The sequence below is a fragment of the Hemitrygon akajei genome, chromosome 31 (assembly GCF_048418815.1).
Source record: "Hemitrygon akajei chromosome 31, sHemAka1.3, whole genome shotgun sequence".
NCBI classification, from domain to species: Eukaryota; Metazoa; Chordata; class Chondrichthyes; order Myliobatiformes; family Dasyatidae; genus Hemitrygon; species Hemitrygon akajei.
Genome location: NC_133154.1, coordinates 11,771,426 through 11,790,694, shown reverse-complemented (window position 1 = coordinate 11,790,694; position 19,269 = coordinate 11,771,426). Strand labels below are relative to the sequence as shown.

The 19,269-nt window shown below is 41.7% G+C and overlaps 1 protein-coding gene across 3 annotated transcripts in view; it reads left to right on the top strand.

Moving 5' to 3' along the window:
• Positions 1 to 19,269, top strand: part of LOC140719120 (CCR4-NOT transcription complex subunit 3-like) — a 131,737-nt gene that overhangs the window by 64,469 nt on the left and 47,999 nt on the right. For all 3 annotated transcript variants that reach the window (XM_073033511.1, XM_073033509.1, XM_073033510.1), the window contains exons 2-4: positions 4,820 to 4,887; positions 7,399 to 7,466; positions 16,747 to 16,821. In XM_073033511.1, the coding sequence (XP_072889612.1) occupies positions 4,863 to 4,887; positions 7,399 to 7,466; positions 16,747 to 16,821 (168 nt within the window). In that variant the 5' untranslated portion in view covers positions 4,820 to 4,862. The remainder of the gene's footprint in view (positions 1 to 4,819; positions 4,888 to 7,398; positions 7,467 to 16,746; positions 16,822 to 19,269) is intronic.

The window sequence follows — 19,269 nt, the reverse complement described above, 5'->3', positions numbered from 1 at the left end:
GGTACTGCCATCATGTACTGATGATGCAAATAGAATATAAAAATCCTGTGAAATATTTTAAAGATTATCAGGATGTTCAACAAGAACATTTCTTGAAAATGATCACCTTATTTGACTTTAAGGAATCTATCTGTTTTTAGAAGGTTGTTATTCATCTCATTGAAAATGTCAGAACATTTAATAGCAGTGTGGAACAGCTGATGGTTATTCTAAGTGATGCAATAAGCCATCATTTTAAATTTTTGAGTACCGAGTTGCAGCAAGGTTCAGTGTCCACTTGGCTGTGTGTCAAGAGTTCAGTGTCTGTATCATGGTGTGTCAGAGCCTGGCGTCTGTATGTTGGTGTGTCAGAACTTGGTGTCCATGTTGTGGTATATCATATGCTTGTGTCCATATGTTGTGTGTCAGAATTCAGTGTTCGTGTGGTGGTGTGTCAGAGCTCGGTGTTCATGTGGCAGTGTGTCAGAGTTCAGTGTGCATGTGTCAGAGCCCAATGTCTGTATGACAGTGTGTCAGAGCCCGTCTTCTCTGTGGCAGTGTGTCAGATCTTGGAGCCGTGCTGCATTATGCCAGATAATGTTCATGTTGCAGTGTGTCAGGCTGTGGCATCTGGATATTGGCTTCTGTTAGTTATTTAACAGTGAATTGAGTTAGTGAGCTTGTTGAGTTGTGTCCATCTATAGTCTAGGAAGTGTAGGTGCTTCATTGTGTCAGATAATAATATTTATCAGCATGGATTAGAATATCTGTGCTGCTGTTTGTAGCCTTCTGAACTGGAATGAATGGCTGCAACTCACATTGTGTGGCAAGGTCTCACCAACTGCATCAATCCCCTAAGAGAGCTCCCTTTCCAAAAGAAAATTTGGGTCCCAAGTTACTGAGTAGCCCAAAGGATAGGTTTCAGCTATGTTCAACTGTCAATTTCTGTCACCTCAATGCCTGAAAACTGCTGGAGTTCAGGCAACACGCACAAAATGCTGGTGGAATGCAGCAGGCCAGGCAGCATCTATAGGAAGAAGTACAGTTGACGTTCCATCAGGACTAACTGAAAGAAGAGGTAGTAAGAGATTTGAAAGTTGTGTTTCTTTCATAGTCGTAATTTTGATAGTAAGCAGAGTCAAATCTAGATCTTAAATTCATTAATCCACTTTACAAAATGAACCCCCATTGTAATTTTGAGAAAATAAGGTAATTGATAACAAACTGCAAGAATGCATCAGATAATTTGTCTCGTATATAATCGAGCAAAAGATCTCTATGAAGTGCAGTGTAAGGGCAAGTGTACTGTTAATCATATACTGACTTATATATAATCATATAAGTACTTGCACTACTGTACTTTCCCTTTTCTATTTTCTAATTATGATTTATAATTTAAATATTTACTTCGATTTGTACTTCAGGGAGCGCGAAGCGCAGAAACAAATATCACTGTGATGATTGTACGCTCTAGTATCAATTGTTTGGTGACAATAAAGTACTTGTATTTGTATTCATGAATTTGTTACTGTTATGCTCAATATCATAATGTGATCAATGTTGTAACGTCCCTCAAATTGTTTTATTAACATTATTTTTCAAGTAGCAATGACAGCTAGTTCAATGATAATCTATAGTTTGGACTAACAAATAACCAGCTTAAACTGAAGCTATCTTTGTCATATCATGATAGTCTTCAACTATTCTCAGTTAAAAGAACAGTAACAGCACAGTTCAGACCTTTTGGTCCATGGTGTTGTACTGACCTTTTATCCTATTCCTCGATCAATCTTAATGCTTCCCTCACACACAGCCTTCCATTTTACTTTTATTCATGTGTCCATCTAAGAGTTTCTTAAATTTTACTAATGTACCTGTCTCTACTTTCACCCCTGGTACTCACCACTCTCTCAATCTACCTCCGACATCCTTCTATACTTTCCTCCAATAACCTTAAAATTATGCTGCCTTTTTAGCCATTTCCACCCTGGGAATAAGTCTCTGGCTATCCGCTCATCTGTGCCCCTTATCTTTCTTATACTCCTCTATTAAGTCACCTCTCATCCTCCTTTACTTAAAGAAGAAAATCCCTTGCTCACTTAGTCTATTCTTATGGGCTGTATTCCTGGTAAATCTCTTCTGAGTGTGGCTTCATCTTGGCACAAAAGGAGGCCATGGACTGACATGTTTGAATGGGAATAGGAAGGGAATAAGAATTAAAATGGTTGACTACTGGGAAATTCTGCTTTTGGCAGATGGAGCAGAGGTACTTGATAAAGTGGTCTCCCAATTTACAGTTTGTCTCACTAATGTAGATGAGACCACATTAGGAGCGCCAGATACAGTAGACGACCCCAACAGATTCACAGGTGAAGTGTTGCCTCGTCTCGATAGACTGTTTGGGGCCCTGAATGGAGGAGAGGGAGGAGATGGTTGGACAACTGTAGCACTGGCCATTTGCAGGGATAAGTGCCAGGAGGGAAATTAGTGGGGAGGGATGAAAAGACAAGAGAATCACAGAGGGAGCAATTCCAGTGGAAAGTGGGAAGTAGGGTGGGGGAGATAAAGATGTATTTGTGGTAGGGTCCCTATGGAGATGTTGGATGATAGGCTCATAGGGTGATAGGTTAGGACAAGAAGAATTCTTATCACAGTTAAGGCAGCAGGAAGGTGGGGTGAACGCGGATTTTCGGTAAGTGCAGGAGATGCTGGTGAGGGCAGAATCTATGCTGGAGGAAGCAAAACCTTGTTCTTTGAAGGAGGAGGACATCTCTTATGACCTGGAAAGGAAAACCTCTTTCTGGGAATAGATGTGGTGGAAATGAAGGAACTGAGAAAAGGGAGTAGCATTTTTACAGGAGACAGGGTGGGAAGAGGTATAGTCACGATAGCCAAAGGAATCAGTAAGTTTATAAAATATGTCATTAAATAATTTGTCTCCAGAGGTGGAGAGAAAGGAGGGGGGGGGGGGTGGTGTTTGAAATGGACCAAGTGAGTTTAAGGGCAGAATGGAAGTTGGAGGCAAAGTTGATGAAATTGCATGAGCTCAGCATGGGTGCATGAAGCAACACCAATGCAGTCGTCAATGTAACGAAGGAAGAGTTGGTAAGCATCACCGGGGAATGTTAAAATGAAATGTTGTTTTCCCTGTGCCCTCACTGAAGTCCTAGAATGAGTTAGTGGTCCTGTTCTTAACTGGGGTCTCGCGCAGTGAGGCCTCCCTCTACTCTACATTCTGATTACAGTTGGCCCTCCTTATCCGCGGGTTCCGCATGCACGGATTCAGCTAACCGTGGATCGCGTAAGCCCGGATCGGAAGTTCTCTCTCCAGCACTTGTTTTTGAGCACGTACAGACTTTTGTTTTCTTGTCATTATTCCCTAAACAATACAGTATAACAACAATTTATTTAGCATTTACTTTGTATTAGGTACTATAAGTAATCTAGAGATGATTTAAAGTATACGGAAGGATGTGCATAGGTTACCATGGATCGGGTATCAAAAAAAAATCTGGAAGTCCTCTAAGTTGGAACAGGTACATCGGGTATTATTTAGCGTCAGTTAGTCAAATGTTTGTCTTAGTATATAGTATATATTTTACTTTTCTATGCATATAAAATACTTTAGAAACATATGTATTTCAATAAACCACTGCGTTGCTTAGTAATAATCATAGCTTTCATTGGGGCAGGGCCTTCACATGCTCCATTATTCTCACTTTATCCTTTAGAATTGTTCTGATCGTTGACCGACTGTAGCCTAATGCTTTTCCAGTGACCGATGGCGTTTCACCTCTTTCTGATCGCTTTATTATTTCCACTTTATTTTCAATTGTGATTGTTTTCTGTTAACGGAACAGAAACACTGCGGGCAGCAGGTCCTGAGCTCTGTCGGGTCCTAAAGTCCACCTCACTGAGACAGGTTAAATAAGGGACTTGAGCATCTCTTTCTTTGGTATCCGCGGGGGGGGAGGGGGTCCCGGGACCAATCCCCCGCGGATAAGGAGGGCCGACTGTACATTAAGAATGCTTAGAGTCTGTATCCTTGTCACCAGAAATCACATTCCAACATAGAATTCCTTTCAGCCAAAGGTTCAAATGTTCAAAGGTTCATTTACTATCAAAGTATACAGTTCTGAAATTCTTTGATTCTCTGGGTAGCCATGAAACCAGGAAAGAAATGAAAGGCAGCACAATCAACAAACCCCAAATTCCACCTCCCCGAAAAGAAACAAAAACGGAAAAGATACATCAACCCCCAAATCTTTCTCTCACATAAAAACTGAGCAAAATGGATCAGGCACATTGACCCCCAAATCCCTCATCCTGCACAAAAAAAGTGAACAAAACAGATCAGCATCTTTGTGATGGATCCTATTGGTTAGTGATTATATCTGTCCAGTCTGAAAAGAAGCTTAATGGCCAGCTACAGCAGCATTAACTTCCGGATGAGCTGGCCCTTTGTCAGACTTCCGTATTTTTTGTTACATTGTGTCAAATGGTTGGCATTTACAAAATATCGGGTTGTGATTCTTCAAATATGTTTGCCTATCAGATGTAGGTGTCAGATTTTATCTGGGTTATGGTGAATTGGGTAGTGATATGCAGATAATTAAGCAAAGGTGACTGTTAATGACTGTGTCACATGGTGACTGTTGCGATGTATTGGGCTGAAATATATTACAGTATATTGAGCTGAGAGTCAATTACAGCACATGGGTTATGTACTTGATTACATCTCAGACTGTTAGTTACCTCTTATGGTTTCTCCAGTGTGTTTCATCCTGATTACTGTCTTTTATGGTCTGTAAAGTTGCTGACCGTAATTTCTCTCTTGCAGCGCACTGGAGCATGGTTTTAAGGCACTGACTGATCGTTCAGTCATGGCTGATAAAAGGAAGTTACAAGGTAAGATATTGTTGTGTGAAGTGTGACATTTTGTCAGGAAAGATGATGAGCACGTGGTGTATTAGTACTGTTTCTAACACCTCGTTCTGAAATATAATGTGTCTTCATGTCTGCCTGTGAAAGTGTTCTGATAAAAGATACTTGAATTTTTTGGAGAATGTGACAGATTTTTGATTTCCCTGATTCAGACCGTTGGGCAAATCCCCTCAGATGGTTCAATCAGGTCACCATTCAGGATTAGAAAACACCATCAGGTTAATGGTAATAGCATTTTGTAAGTGGCTCTTATAAATTTCTCATGGGATTCTTATTGAATGTCAAAAGTTCAAAGTACATTTTAATATTAAAGTACGTAAACTTTATACAACCTTGAGATTCGCGTCCTTACAGGCAGCCATGAACCGCAATAGAAGACTGTCCAGACACCCAGTGTGCAGAGAGAAAAAAATCAAATTGTGCAAACAAACAGCATTCAGAACTGAAGTTCACAGCGCCAGACATCACTGTAGCCGATTCAGAAGTCCATTAGTTGCAGGTCACAGCCACAATCCAGCTCAGAGATGAGCAAACCCCATGGAACAGTGAGCCAAACTGGCCCGTCTCCTGCCTTCAACCATTCCAAAATGGCCCAGTGCTTAAATTATCCAAACCTTGGGTCAGATCTATTCTTGCGTTAGCTACCCTAATTGCCAGCTCCTCCTCTGAACCTGTCACTGGAGAATATAATACAGCAGAAGTCACAGATCAGTGAAAAGTTAATTGAGGCTACTTTAAAAACAAACACGAGGCACTAATTCTTAATGGAAGGCGAAGGGACTTTCAGAATTACATCTTAGTACCTTCTTGGTTATCAATCTACCAAATGTGTTTATTAAACTCCTATTAAAGCTTGTAGCAGATATACTTTTCGGAATTATTTGGATCAGAGACGCTATCATTAAAAGGTTTAGTAAAAGGCTATGCCTGTCGACTGGATGATGATCAATGTATATGCTGGGTATGGTCCTCAGTCTACAAACACATGTGTCAGTACGAAGAGAGTTTTCCAAACTCTAAATTTTACTGTTGTGCGTTATGGCACTGTAGAGTTCAAGCAGGCTCTCTGAGGGGAAAATAGATGCAAGAGTTGTTCAGTGGACCAGGGAGGAAGTGGTGAAGGAGGAGGAGGAGAAAGCATGCAGAGGGTTTGAAAAGGAAGTACATAGGGCAAAATAGGCAATTCTAGTCTCTGGAAAAGGTGCCAAGTAGAAGGCACAATCTTGCTGAAGTGCGGAGAATTTGGAAAGAGATATGGAGAAAAGTAGTCCGCTAAAATGAATAATAGACTGCAGAGAGGTATTTGATATATCAAATACAATTGTGCATTATTTGGAATATGGATTTGTAAATGAACTTTATGCTGTTTTTCAGCAACACACACAAAATGCTAGAGAAGCCCAGCAGGTCAGGCTGTATCAATGGAATTGTGTAAAACAGTCTCAACGTTTCTGGCCAAGACTCTTGTTCATGTCTGGAAAGCAAAAGGGCAAGATGCCAGAATAAAAAGATGGTGGGAGGAAAAGAGGCTAGCTGGAAAGTGATATGTGAAGCCAGGTGGGTGGGAAAGGTCAAAACTAGAGAAGGAGGAATCTGATAAGAGGGGAGTGTGGACCATAGGAGAATAGGAAAGAGGAGGGGACCCAGGAGGAAGTAATAGGCAGTTGAGAAGAAGTGAAAGGTCAGAGTGTAGAATAAAGGAGGGGGGATTTGTTCACTGGCAGGAGAAATTGATATTCATGCCATCAAGTTAGAGGTTACCCAGACGGAGCATAAGGTGTTGCTCCTCTACCCTGAAGGTGGCCATTGACCAACACTTCGGAGTGAGTTTGGGAATATTTCGTCTGGATCCCCTCCAACCTGATGGCATGAATATCGATTTTTCCTTCCAGTAAACAAGCTCTTCCTACCCCCTCTCCTCTATTCCCCACTCTGACCTTTTACTTCTCATCTGGTTATTACTTCCTCCTGGATCACCTCCCTCTTCCCTTTCTCCCATGGTCCACTCTCCTCTCCTATCATATTCTTTCTTCTCCAGCCCTTGACCTTTCCCACCTACCCGGCTTCACCTATCACCTTCCAACCAGCCACTTTCCCGGCCCCCCACTTTTTAGTTCTGGCATCTTGCTCCTTCCTTCTCAGTCCTGAATTAAGGGTCTCGCCCTGAAACGTCATTTCCACAGATGCCGTCTGACCTGCTGAGTTCCTCCAGCATTTTGTGTGTGGATTTTTAGGATCTGCAGACTTCCTTGTGTTTATTCTATACTGTAATCAAAATGAGTGATTGTAATTCTGTTCACTGCTGAATATACATAGATTATGTAAATTTATACTTTAAAGTTTTGTTTGGGATGGATGACTTTCCAAGCTGAGTTTCCATTAGATTTAATGTAATTTAGAATGTTTGACCATTGCAAACTCATGGAAACTTCATTCCAAAAGAAATGCTAATTCCTCTTTTTTTGTATTCTGCAGGAGAAATTGACCGCTGTCTGAAGAAAGTCAGTGAAGGTGTAGAAACCTTCGAAGACATCTGGCAAAAGGTAGATTTTATGAAAATTATCTGCTTTGTTCTTGTGACACTTTGAACTTTCTTCATTTTGTGTTCTTTTCTAGATTTACCAGTTATAAGTTATACCCCATCAGCATACATATGAAATTTTTAATCTCTTATATTCCCAATATTATTTTTATATTAAAGACCATTAAATAATCCTTAAAAATGCCCAATTTCTTTCTGCTTATCCTTTGTAAAAACACTATTATCCTTTCTATATCTTGCTTAGCTAGTTTAAACTGGTTAATAATTCAGGGGTTCATCTTTGAATCTGAATGAATATGCCACAGTTGTCACGGACCATCAAGATCTGCCTGGATAAGTGTGCCTTCGAGAACATACTGGACATAACCAAACCAAAAGCCATGGATGAACCAGGCTGAGGCTAGATCTGTGCTATTCAGGACCGGTGATTCACCACTGTACAAGAAGTCCAGGTACGACCTACATACAGAAGGCTATTGTAAGAGCAAAAAGCAATTCCGATTAAATTTAGAGAATTGGATACATATCTGCTCTGGCATGTTTTGTAGACTATTACTTCCTACAGAGCGAAACTTAACATTACAAATGGCTGTGATGCCTCACTCCCAGTTGAGTTCATCGTCTTTTATAAATGCTTTGAAAGGGAGAATAAAACTACAGCAGTATTAATCCTTGCAGCATCTGTTAACCCTGTCTCAGAGGCTGACATCAGAAAATCTTTCAAGAGGGTAAACCCTCATAAGATGACAAGCCCTTATGATGTACCTGGTAGGATGCTGAAAATCTGTGCCAACCTAACTGGCAGTGTTCAAGGGCATCTTCAATCTCTCTCTGCTGCAGTCAGAGTTTCCCATCTGCTTCAAAAGGGCGACAGTCATACTAGTATCTGAAAAGAGCAGGGGGAGCTGCCTCAACGACAATATCCCAGTTATACCTGCTGTGATGAAGTGTTTTGAGAGGTTGGTCATGGCCAGAATCAACTCCTGCTTAAGCAAGGACCTGGACCCGATGCAATTTGCTTATCACTACATTAGGTCTACAGCGGATACAATCTCACTGGCTTTCCACTTGGCCTTGGATCACGCAAGACAATAGCAATACCTGTGTCAGGCTGCTGTTTATTGATGACAACTCAGCGTTCAACACAGTTATACCTTCGGTTTTAATGAACAAGTTCCAAATCCTGGGCCTCTGTACCTCCCTTTACAACTAGGTCCTTGACTTCCTCACCGGGAGACCACAGTCAGTGCAGACTGGAAATAACATCTTCTTGCTGACAGTCAACACTATGCACCTCATGGATGCATGCTTGGTCCACTGCTTTATTCTCTCTATACCCGTGATGTGTGGCTAGGCAAAGCTCAGACACCATCTATAAATTTGCTGATGACACAACTATTATTGGCAGAATTCCGGATGGTGATGAGGAGGTGTACAGGAGCAGGATAGGTCAGCTGGTTGAGCGGTGACGCAACAGCAGTCCTACACTCAAAAGACCAAGAAATTGATTATGGACTTCCAGAAGGGGAAGACAAGGGAACATACATCGAAGGATCAGCAGTGGAAAGGCTGAGCAGTTTCAAGTTCCTGGGTGCCAACATCTCTGAAAATCTATCCTGGGCACAATGTATTGATGCAATTATAAAGAAGGCGCAGCAACAGCTACAGTATATTTCATTTGGAATTTGAGGACACTTGGTATGTACTAAAGACTCTTGCAGCTTTCTACAGATGTACCATGGAGAACATCTTAACTGATTGCATCACTGTGTGGTGTGGAGTGGCCACTGCACAGGATCAGAATAAGCTGCAGAAAGTTATAAACTCAGCCAGCTGCATCATGGGCACTAGCCTCCCCAGCATTGAGGACACCTTCAAAACCTGATGCCTCAAAAAGGCAGCATCCACAATTAAGAACCCCTGTCACCCAGGACATGCCTTCTTCTCATTGATACCATTGAGGATGAGTTGCAGGAGCCTGAAGACATGCACGCAATATTTCCAGCTTCCCCCATTAGAGTTATGAATGGACAGTGAAACCACGTGCAGTACCTCACTTTTTTCTTTTTTTTTGCTCTTTTTGCACTAATTTAATTTTATATGTATTTCTAATTATAATTTGCAGTTTATTTTATAATTATGTATTACAATGCACTGCTGCAACAAAACAACAAATTTCAAATTTCATGACATTTGCCTGTGATATTAAACCTGGTTCTGATTCTAAATGTGTTGGCCTATTTATATACCTCCCTTGCTAATTGTTCCGTCTTTCCCTAACTTTGCCCTTGCCTCAGTTTATAATCAAGTAACTGCTGAGTGTCCACTCACACTTGAATTAATTTTGAAAGACCAAGCTATACTGTATTAAGAAGCACAACAGTGTTAAGTTGCACAAAAGTTCGCAGACCCCACTTGGTAAAGCAGAAACACTCAGATCTTAGTACTACAAAACTTTGTTTATTAAGACAGAATAGCAAGCATTAAAATACTTATTCGGGTATACACAGGCCCTTCTTATTGCAGCACACCTACTAATCTGCCTGATCCATTACACGGTTCTCAACCAGCCCCAAGAAACTACCCTCAAGCCCCCTACTGCTCTACTTTTATACCTTTTCCACTGATATGAAGTGCTGCGGGAAGAGGACCATTATCAGAACCAATCATCTCTTGCCACCACTCTTCACGAGACCCACCTCTGTATTTACCTAATTTTCATGTTCCCACAACTATATTCCCACGGTGTAATCGAAGCTCCTGTGGCCAATTCTGCTACGTTCAAGGCCACAATGGTAAGTCATTTGACAAACACAACGATTAACCCTTTACAATACAAACATTAATTTAACTGATTTCTCAAGAAATTACTAGTGTAAATGATACATAAATATGTCTTATTTGCACTATTAATTTGACTATGTGCTCTTTTTGATCACCTAAAAACTATTATGGATTTGAATTTCCTATTGTAGAGGCTGTTTGTAGGTTCTTTTTGTTACAAGATATCTTATGTATTAATGGAAAGAAAGCTAGAAGAAATGCATCATGGCGTTTGTTCTTCATTGCAGCTTTGGCTCTGTTGAATAGAGAATAGTGTTTCTTTTTCTGAATTCCTGGAGTCTGTTGTCTGTTGTAAAATGCTCGATTCTGTATAAGAAAAGGCCAAGTAAGTAGAACATTGTTAGCTCATAAGACCATAAAACCAAGGACCTGAATCAGGCCATTTGCCCTGCCGTTTGATCATGTCTGATTAATTTTCCATCTTAACCCTATTTTCCTGTAAGTTTTGATACCCTTACTAATCGAGACCCGTCAACCCTTGCTTTAAATATACCCAAACACTTCCATCTGTGGCAACGAATTCCACAGATTCACAACCCTCTGGCTAAAAAAATTCCTCCTTATCTCTGTCTTTGGATTTAGCGTTGTATATGGTTGCAGTTAAAGTAAAAACAAAGAAGAGCAAATCATTTTAAAAGCTTTACAATTCACACAGCACACCTGTCTCGCATAATATCATAGCAGTAGAAAATCTACCTTTTAGCAGTAGAAAAGGTCAAACTTTGTTGTGACAATATGGTTAATTCTGTTCCCAGTCACCCCTGCCCCACCCACAGGCAGCCTCTGTCCACTCCCAACTTCTTTGTTCTCCCAGGCCCTTGGCTGACATTTCTACCTTGTCACCATATCCCCTCATGCCCTTATTTTCCAAAATCTGTTGCTGTAAGCCTTGAACAAATTCAGTTAAAAAAATATTGACAATTTTTTTTGAGAGAGTTCTAATTTGAGAAAATACATTTCATCTTGGTCCATGTTGTAACGGTGATTGAGTCAGTGGAGAAACTGGAGAAGTTGTGGATGTGAAATTCTTCATTCATTCTTTTGGTTGAGTCTCACACACTCTAAAGTACGTCATATTTTATATCTTTTTTAAACCAAAGGCAATGGCAGGTGATTCAATACAATTTTAGTAGTTACAATGACAGTTGTTTACTTTGACACTTTGGATTGACAGTGCTTCCTGTGACTGTTTATCTACAGTGGGAAACACCTCTGAAATGCTGGTACAAACTAATTCACACACGGATATTCTACAAATTTTCAAGGACAGAGCCACACTCCCAAGAGTAGTGTCATGGTGGCTGACTCTCTGAGTACACAGATCTTCCAGCTATTGATAGACGTGCTAAGTGATAGTATACTATACAAGAGATAGTAAACAGCACCAAATTTCTTGGTGTTCACCTGACAGAGAATTTCACCTGCTCCTTCAGCTCCATAGCAAAGAAAGCCCAGTAGCGTCTCTACTTTTTGCGAAGGCTGAGGAAAGTCCATCTCCCCCCCCCCCCCCCATCCTCATCACATTCTACAGGGGTTGTATTGAGAGCATTCTGAGCAACTGCATCACTGCTTGGTTCGGAAATTGCACCATCTCGGATTGCAAGACCCTGCAGCGGATAGTGAGGTCAGCTGAGATCATTGGGGTCTCTCTTCCTGCCATCACGGACATTTACACTACACGCTGCATCTGCAAAGGAAACAGCATTATGAAGGACCCCATGCACCCCTCATAAAATCTCTTCTCCCTCCTGCCGTCTGGGAAAAGGCTCCGAAGCATTCGGGCTCTCACGACCAGACTATGTAACAGTTTCTTCCCCCAAGCTATCAGACTCCTCAATACCCAGAGCCTGGACTGACACCTTACTGCCCTATTGTCTTGTTTATTATTTATTGTAATGCCTGCACTGTTTTTGTGCACTTTATGCAGTCCAGTGTAGGTCTGTAGTCTAGTGTAGCTTTCTCTGTTTTTTTATTACGTAGTTCAGTCTAGTTTTTGTACTGTGTCATGTAACACCATAGTCCTGAAAAACGTTGTCTCATTTTTACTATGCACTGTACCAGCAGTTATGGTCGAAATGACAATAAAAGTTGACTTGACTTGACTTGACTTTGGTCTGCAAGCTTCATTGAACTCAGTTACAATAGTGCAAATAAATTAGCCATAGTTGCCTGGATTGATGTGTGCCTATTAACATTATCCCGTTGTCTTAACGTTTGGCTGATGCATATGCGGAAGTCTCACAGTCACCATTTCACAAGCCATATCTCTTCCTAGCCAGACCTCCTGCTGTGGGGCCAGCCTGTGCTCCACAGACAGTATTGTTTATTTGTAAAAGTGTTCTTTTAGCTTGAAACTGATATTGCTTGCTTGCAATTTACATTAAGCACTGGAGGCTGATTCTCATTTGAATTAATGCCTGCTAAACTTACATAATTCCATAACTCATCAATAATCCCTAACAGTCCACATATGACTGCACCTTTATCCAAATGATGTCCTCTTTTCCAAATTCTTCAGGCTGAGGATAGAGCCTTCTAGCATCAACCTTGTCAGAAACCTGTATACCTCATTCCTACAAGTTACAATTAATTTAGATCAATCCTATTCAGTTTTTCTTCTCATGCAACAAACCCCCGAACCTCAACAATCAGGTTAGAGAATCAGGGCATTACTGACTTCCAAGGCAAATACATCCTTCCAGAGCAATGAGGATTCAAACTAAATGCTATATTCTAAAGCTGGTCTCAACCAAAGCCCTGTAGAATTTCAATAAGGCTTTATTTTGTAAATACAACTCACTGGCGTATCTCCTTCCAAGTTGTTTTTTGTTACTGCATGTGTATCTGCAGTTCTAGAACCTGTGCCTCAAGACTCACTTGCTTGGTGCTCAGGAGAACTTCCCTGTTGTGCAAACGGGATCCTTCTGTAATGTTCTATGGTTCTTATTTAGCATGGATCAGTGCGGTGGTCTTTAGGACCCAGCGGAACCCCAGACTTTATTTAACATATCTGCGTGCGGTGGGTTGTCACACCATTTTATATATTGAGATGCAATATGAGGGTGCACCAGGAACCTGGCATCACCATGCTGGGGAAAGCTCTGCAGCTAAGAAAAGAGAATGGTAGAACTTCCCTTCGGTAAAACAAATCACAAGAAAAGATACTGTGGCATCTGGTGGTCTGTCAGTTGCTGCTAGTCCTTCTCAATGGCCCAAGATTCCTGTACTGGCTGGGATCACCCCAGCGCCCCCACATCCACACTGTCTTTCCAGCCACATTGCCTTGGTGGTTCATTCCATGCGGTGATGAGATTGTAGCTTTGTTGCTACAGGAATGCCGGATTCCTGGCAGAGAAGTATGGAGAGTGAATGGATGCAGCTTTAAAGTGTAAGTACAAACCTGTTTGGACTCCAGGACCAGCAAATCAAGTCAAGTTTACTGGAAAGGAACAAGAGGAGACCATGAACAGTAAGTATCATCAGAGCTAATGCTTCTAAGCATTAAAGGTAGTGAAATTATCTATACAGTTGGCCCTCCTTATCCGCGGGGGATTGGTTCCGGGACCCCCTTGCGGAGACCAAAATTCGCGGATGCTTAAGTCCCTTATTTAACATGTATCAGTGCGGTGGTCTTTAGGACCCAGCGGAACCCCGGACTTTATTTAACATGTCTGTGTGCGGTGGACATTAGGACCTGGCAGCGGACTTTGAATACGCAGTGTTTCTGTTCACGAAAATAATCACGATCACGATTGAAAATAAGGTGGAAGTAATAAAGCGATCGGAAAGAGGTGAAATGCCATCGGTCATTGGAAAAGCATTAGGCTACAGTCGGTCAACGATCGGAACAATTTTAATGAAACATATGAAAGGCCCTGCCCCGATGAAAGCTACAATTATTACTAAGCAACGCAGGGGTTAAATTATTGAAATATGTATGTTTCTTAAGTGTTTTATATGCATAGAAAGGTAAAATATGTACTATATACTAAGAAAAACATTTGACTAACTGACGCTAAATAATACCGGATGTACCTGTTCCGACTTCAAATCCGACTTAAAGATGGACTCAGGAATGGAACTCATTCATATCCCGGGGACTGCCTGTACTTTTAAGTCATTTCTAGATTACTTATAATACCTAATACAATGTAAATGCTATGTAAATAGTTGTTATACTGTATTGTTTAGGGAATAATGACAAGAAAAAATAGTCTGTACATGCTCAAACAATGAGTGCTGGAGAGAGAACTTCCGGTTTTTCCCGATCCGCGGTTGGTTGAATCCGCGGATAAGGAGGGCCGACTGTATCCGCTTACTGGAATGGAGGTGTTTCTTGCTGCGTAAGCAAAATAATCTAAATGCACACTTGCTCACTGGTGATACAACGCTGCAGGCAGGCGTCTGTGTAACTTTAGTTAGCTGTTTCCATGTGATATACCCCAGGTACACCACTAAACCAGGTGAAGGTAGCTGGTGGGCCTCATACCCCAGTGAGATAGGGATGTGCCTGTCCTAGCATGTGAAGTCAGTCCAGCAGACTGGACAGATGAGGACAACAGTGAGATCCAATGGCCAGGAAGCCGGATCTGCAAAGCTTCGTGGTGAGATTAAGGGCACGACAAGGTACAGACAAAGTCATATTCATCCACTGCAAACGAGGAAGACGCCAGTTGTGACGACTACTCATACCAGTGGACCTGGACTTCCAAGGTCAAGAGAGTGGAACTGCCGCAGTGCAATAGCTTTTCCTTTTCAAAAACTCTACCACGCAGGTCTCCTGTCGTTGTTGGATATGATGGGCAACCAACAGCTTCACATAACTTACTTACCTCAAAAAAATAGAAAATGTTGCTTAGTCTGGACAGCCTGTTTGACAGTTGTATGATCCACAACTGAAGCAGATTATGGAGGTGGTGGTGGGTTTTGAGGTTTGGACTGGGTGTGGTGATGGAACATTTTGACAGAAAGTGTTAGAAGAGCACTGAAAACAAGATAATTGTCTTAAAGGCAACACGAGTGAATCTGCAGATGCTGGAAATAAATAAAAAACACAAAATGCTGGTAGAACTCAGCAGGCCAGACGGCATCTATGGGAGGAGGTAATAACGACGTTTCGGGCCGAAACCCTTCATCAGGAGTGAAGTAACATGGGATGGTTGAGGGGGGATAAGAAGTGGGGGGAGGGATGAAGTAGAGAGCTGGGAAGTGATAGGCTGGAGGGAAATGGGCTGGGGGAAGGTGGAGAATTATGGGAAATAAAAGAGAAAGAAAGGTAGGGCTGGGGGGAGATTATAGTGAGGGGGGGAAAGAGAGAAAAAGAGAACCAGACTAAAATTATAGATAGGGATGGGATAAGGGGGGTGCAGGGGTATCAATGGAGGTCTGTGAGTTGAATGTTCATGCCAGCAGGTAGGAGGCTACCGTTGATACCCCTACTCCCCTTACCTATCCCTATCTATAATTTTAGTCTGGTTCTCTTTTTCTCTCTTTTCCCCCCTCATTATAATCTCCCCCCAGCCCTACCTTTCTTTCTCTTTTATTTCCCATAATTCTCCACCTTCCCCCTAGCCCATTTCCCTTCAGCCTATCACTTCCCAGCTCTCTACTTCATCCCTCCCCCCACTTCTTATCCCCCCCCTCGACCATCCCATGTTACTTCATTCCGGATGAAGGGTTTCGGCCCGAAACGTCATTATTACCTCCTCCCATATGTGCTGTCTGGCCTGCTGAGTTCTGCCAGCATTTTGTGTTTTTTGTAATTGTCTTAAAGTCAGTTCTTTAAATATACTTGCTGAGAATTTCGAGATTCGAGTACTTTTATTATCATAGAATGTATAAATTATACAACCTTGAAATTTGCTTGCTCACAGGTAGCCACAAAGCAAGAAACCTGAAAGAATCCAATTAAAGAAAAAAAAATAAAAAAACAACACCTGATGCGCAAGACAAAGAAAAAATACAAATCATGCCAATAATTGAAGTGAACAACAGCATTCCTAACCAAAATTGAGTTCACAGATCCAAACCTCAGAGCAGCCTGGTGTAGGCCCAAAGCCTTGGTATCAGTTCATCATACTAGTGGGCATGGAACACAGCAGCTGGGCAGTGCTATATAACGCTATTTAGAATCAGAGATATGCAGATTGTAAACAGATCAGGACCCACAGGGTCTGTACTGATTATCAAATTCATATCTTATACAGATCCCACTTTATTTCTCCTGATATTCCGTTCAGTTCCCCTCAGACTAAGATTTAATTGCAGATTAACACATAAGAAACTGGTAGTGCTAAATATCATGACTTTGGTTATTGAAGCTGCACTTTAGCTGGCTGTAAAATAAACAGAAGCCCTAGAGGAGTGCAAAGCTGATGAGGTGTTGAAGGTAGCATTTGTTGAATAAATACCCATTCTAACAATCTTCTTGTAATTAGGTTCACAGCGCAGCAAATGCAAATCAGAAGGAAAAATATGAAGCTGACCTGAAGAAGGAAATTAAGAAACTACAGGTGAGCCAAAATAACCAAAGCATTTTTTGACCATGCACTACCTATGGAGCACTCACCTTGGAACTCTGTCTGGTAGTTTGAAAGTTTGGTGCAGCACTTGGTGCAAGTGTGGAGATCACTGGTATGAGCATAAAGATTGTGATTTTACATCTCTTATCACTGCACCAAAAAGCTTTTGCTTCTTTCCCATTCCACCCTGTCCCTCAAAAATTGACAACTTCATTTCCCGCTTGTGTGCCAAAGGTTAAATTATCCAGCATTTCGATGACTCAGATAGTGTCAGAACCTTTTCCGCACTCTACATGGGAATGCCGTGCATGTTTTATGCACAGCACAGAATGACAAAAACGCGTGAAATCGTTATGTCTGTTTTTGCTAAGAATACTTTCCATTTCCTAATATTCCTGGTTACGAGTGCCATTCAGCCATTTTGTTAAGGTAATTTAAAAGTGTTCAGCCATCAGTAACAGGAATATGGCTGAAAATTTTGGTTGTGGTTAGAGCATGAATGACTTAATTTTGTCAGAAATTGTGCATTGTGACACAACAGAACAGCTTTTCACTGTTCTGACATTATGTCAGACTCATTGTCTTTAGGTTTGTCAGTGGCTGAAAAGTTCTGTTGAGATGCTACATTTGCAGCTTTACAGGTCTCACCTTAAACTGCTCAAGCCACATAATGGCAGGTCATGTTACAGCAAGGACCTAGCATTGCTTGAAGGATGCATTTGATAAACAGGTTAGATAATAACTGGACAAGATGTTTTGATGTATTTGTTGTAGCCTGCTTTTTGTATACCTTCGTACTAATCCTTGAGAAAATGGTGATAGCAAACAAATTGTTGGAAGAACTCAACAGGTAAGCAGCGTCTGCAGGAGGAAAGGCATTATCAACGTTTTGGGTCGAACCCCTGCATTGAAGTACGAGGGGTGATTGATAAGTTCATGGCCTAAGGGAGAAGGAGTCAAATTTAGAAAACCTAGCACATTTATTTTTCAACATAGTCCCCTCCTAAATTTATGCACTTAGTCCAGTGGTCGTGGAGCATACGGATCTTGGACCTCCAGAAAGTGTCCACAGTAGGGGTGATTGATAAGTTCATGGCCTAAGGTAGAAGGAAATGAGTTTTTAACTTCAAACTTTCTGCATAATCACTCAAAGAGTTGACCTGCATGTGCATGTAACGAGAGCTGTATAACTCATCTCCTTCTACCTTAGGCCACGAACATATCAATCACCAATCTGGACACTTTCTGAAGGTCCAAGATCCGTATGCTCCATGACCGTTGGACTAAGTGTGTAAATGTAGGAGGGGACTATGTTGAAAAATAAATGTGCTAGGTTTTCTTAAATTGACTCCTTCTACCTTAGGCCACGAACTGGAGAAGGGGGAAACGATGTTGAAGTATGAGGAGATGAGTTTGGTGGGGCAAGAGCAGGCAGAAACAGTGGGTCTACCAGGGCAGTCCTGTTGTGGATCTTCAGTAGGAGATAGGAACACAAAGTGTGGGGTTGAAGCACTATCAGCTTAGAGGCTGTGAAAATGTGGGTGGCAGATGCTGGCTTAGTGTTTATCGATAGGGTCATTGTCCTTGTGTGCATATTTGTTGGCAAGGTTACGATTGGTGTAAAGTGAATGAAGGGCTGTACGTACAGAGGAGGTGAAGTTGGGGTGGGCCAGCAGAGTGGAGGAGTCAAGATGATTGATGTCACAGTGGTAAATGCAGATAAAAAGGTTGAGAGAGAGTAAAAGGCCCTAAGGGAGTATCCAAGACAAAGGGGGGTGTTGAAGATAATGAGAAGGAGTCATCAGTGGGGTGTGTTGACTCATTGTCAAAGAAATAGTCATGGATGTGGAGGAGATGGAAGAATTCCACATCATGACTGGCCCAGAACTTGTTGAGTATTGGCACAGAGGTTCAAAGGTGAGGCCTTTGATGAGGAGAGACTGCTTTGGAAGGTCATGGAGAATGATAAAGACCTGGCAGTGTTTGGAGCTGGGGACAGAATTGGGATCAGAAGAAAGAGGAGAGGATAATGGGAGAGGAATTTAGGGGAAGGGGGTGGAATGAGAAGAGGGTGGGATGGGATTTCAGGAGAAAGGCCAGAAGGAACTTTTATTTATTTAGGGATGCAGTGTGGAACAGGCCCTTCTGGCCTAACAAACCGCACTGCCCAGAAACCCACCTATTTAAACCTAACCTAATCACAGGACAATTTACAAAGACCAATTAACCTACTAGCTGGTACACTTTTGTAATGCAGAAGGAAAGTGGAGCACCTAGAGGGAACCCAGGTGCTCATGGGAAGGATGTACAAACTTCCTAAAGACAGCATCAGAATTGAACTCTGATGCCCCAAGCTGTAATAGCATTGCGCTAACCGGTACACTACGTGGCGTCCCAAAATCTATCTCTGACTAGTTGGGAGCCTTTCTTTCACTTTAA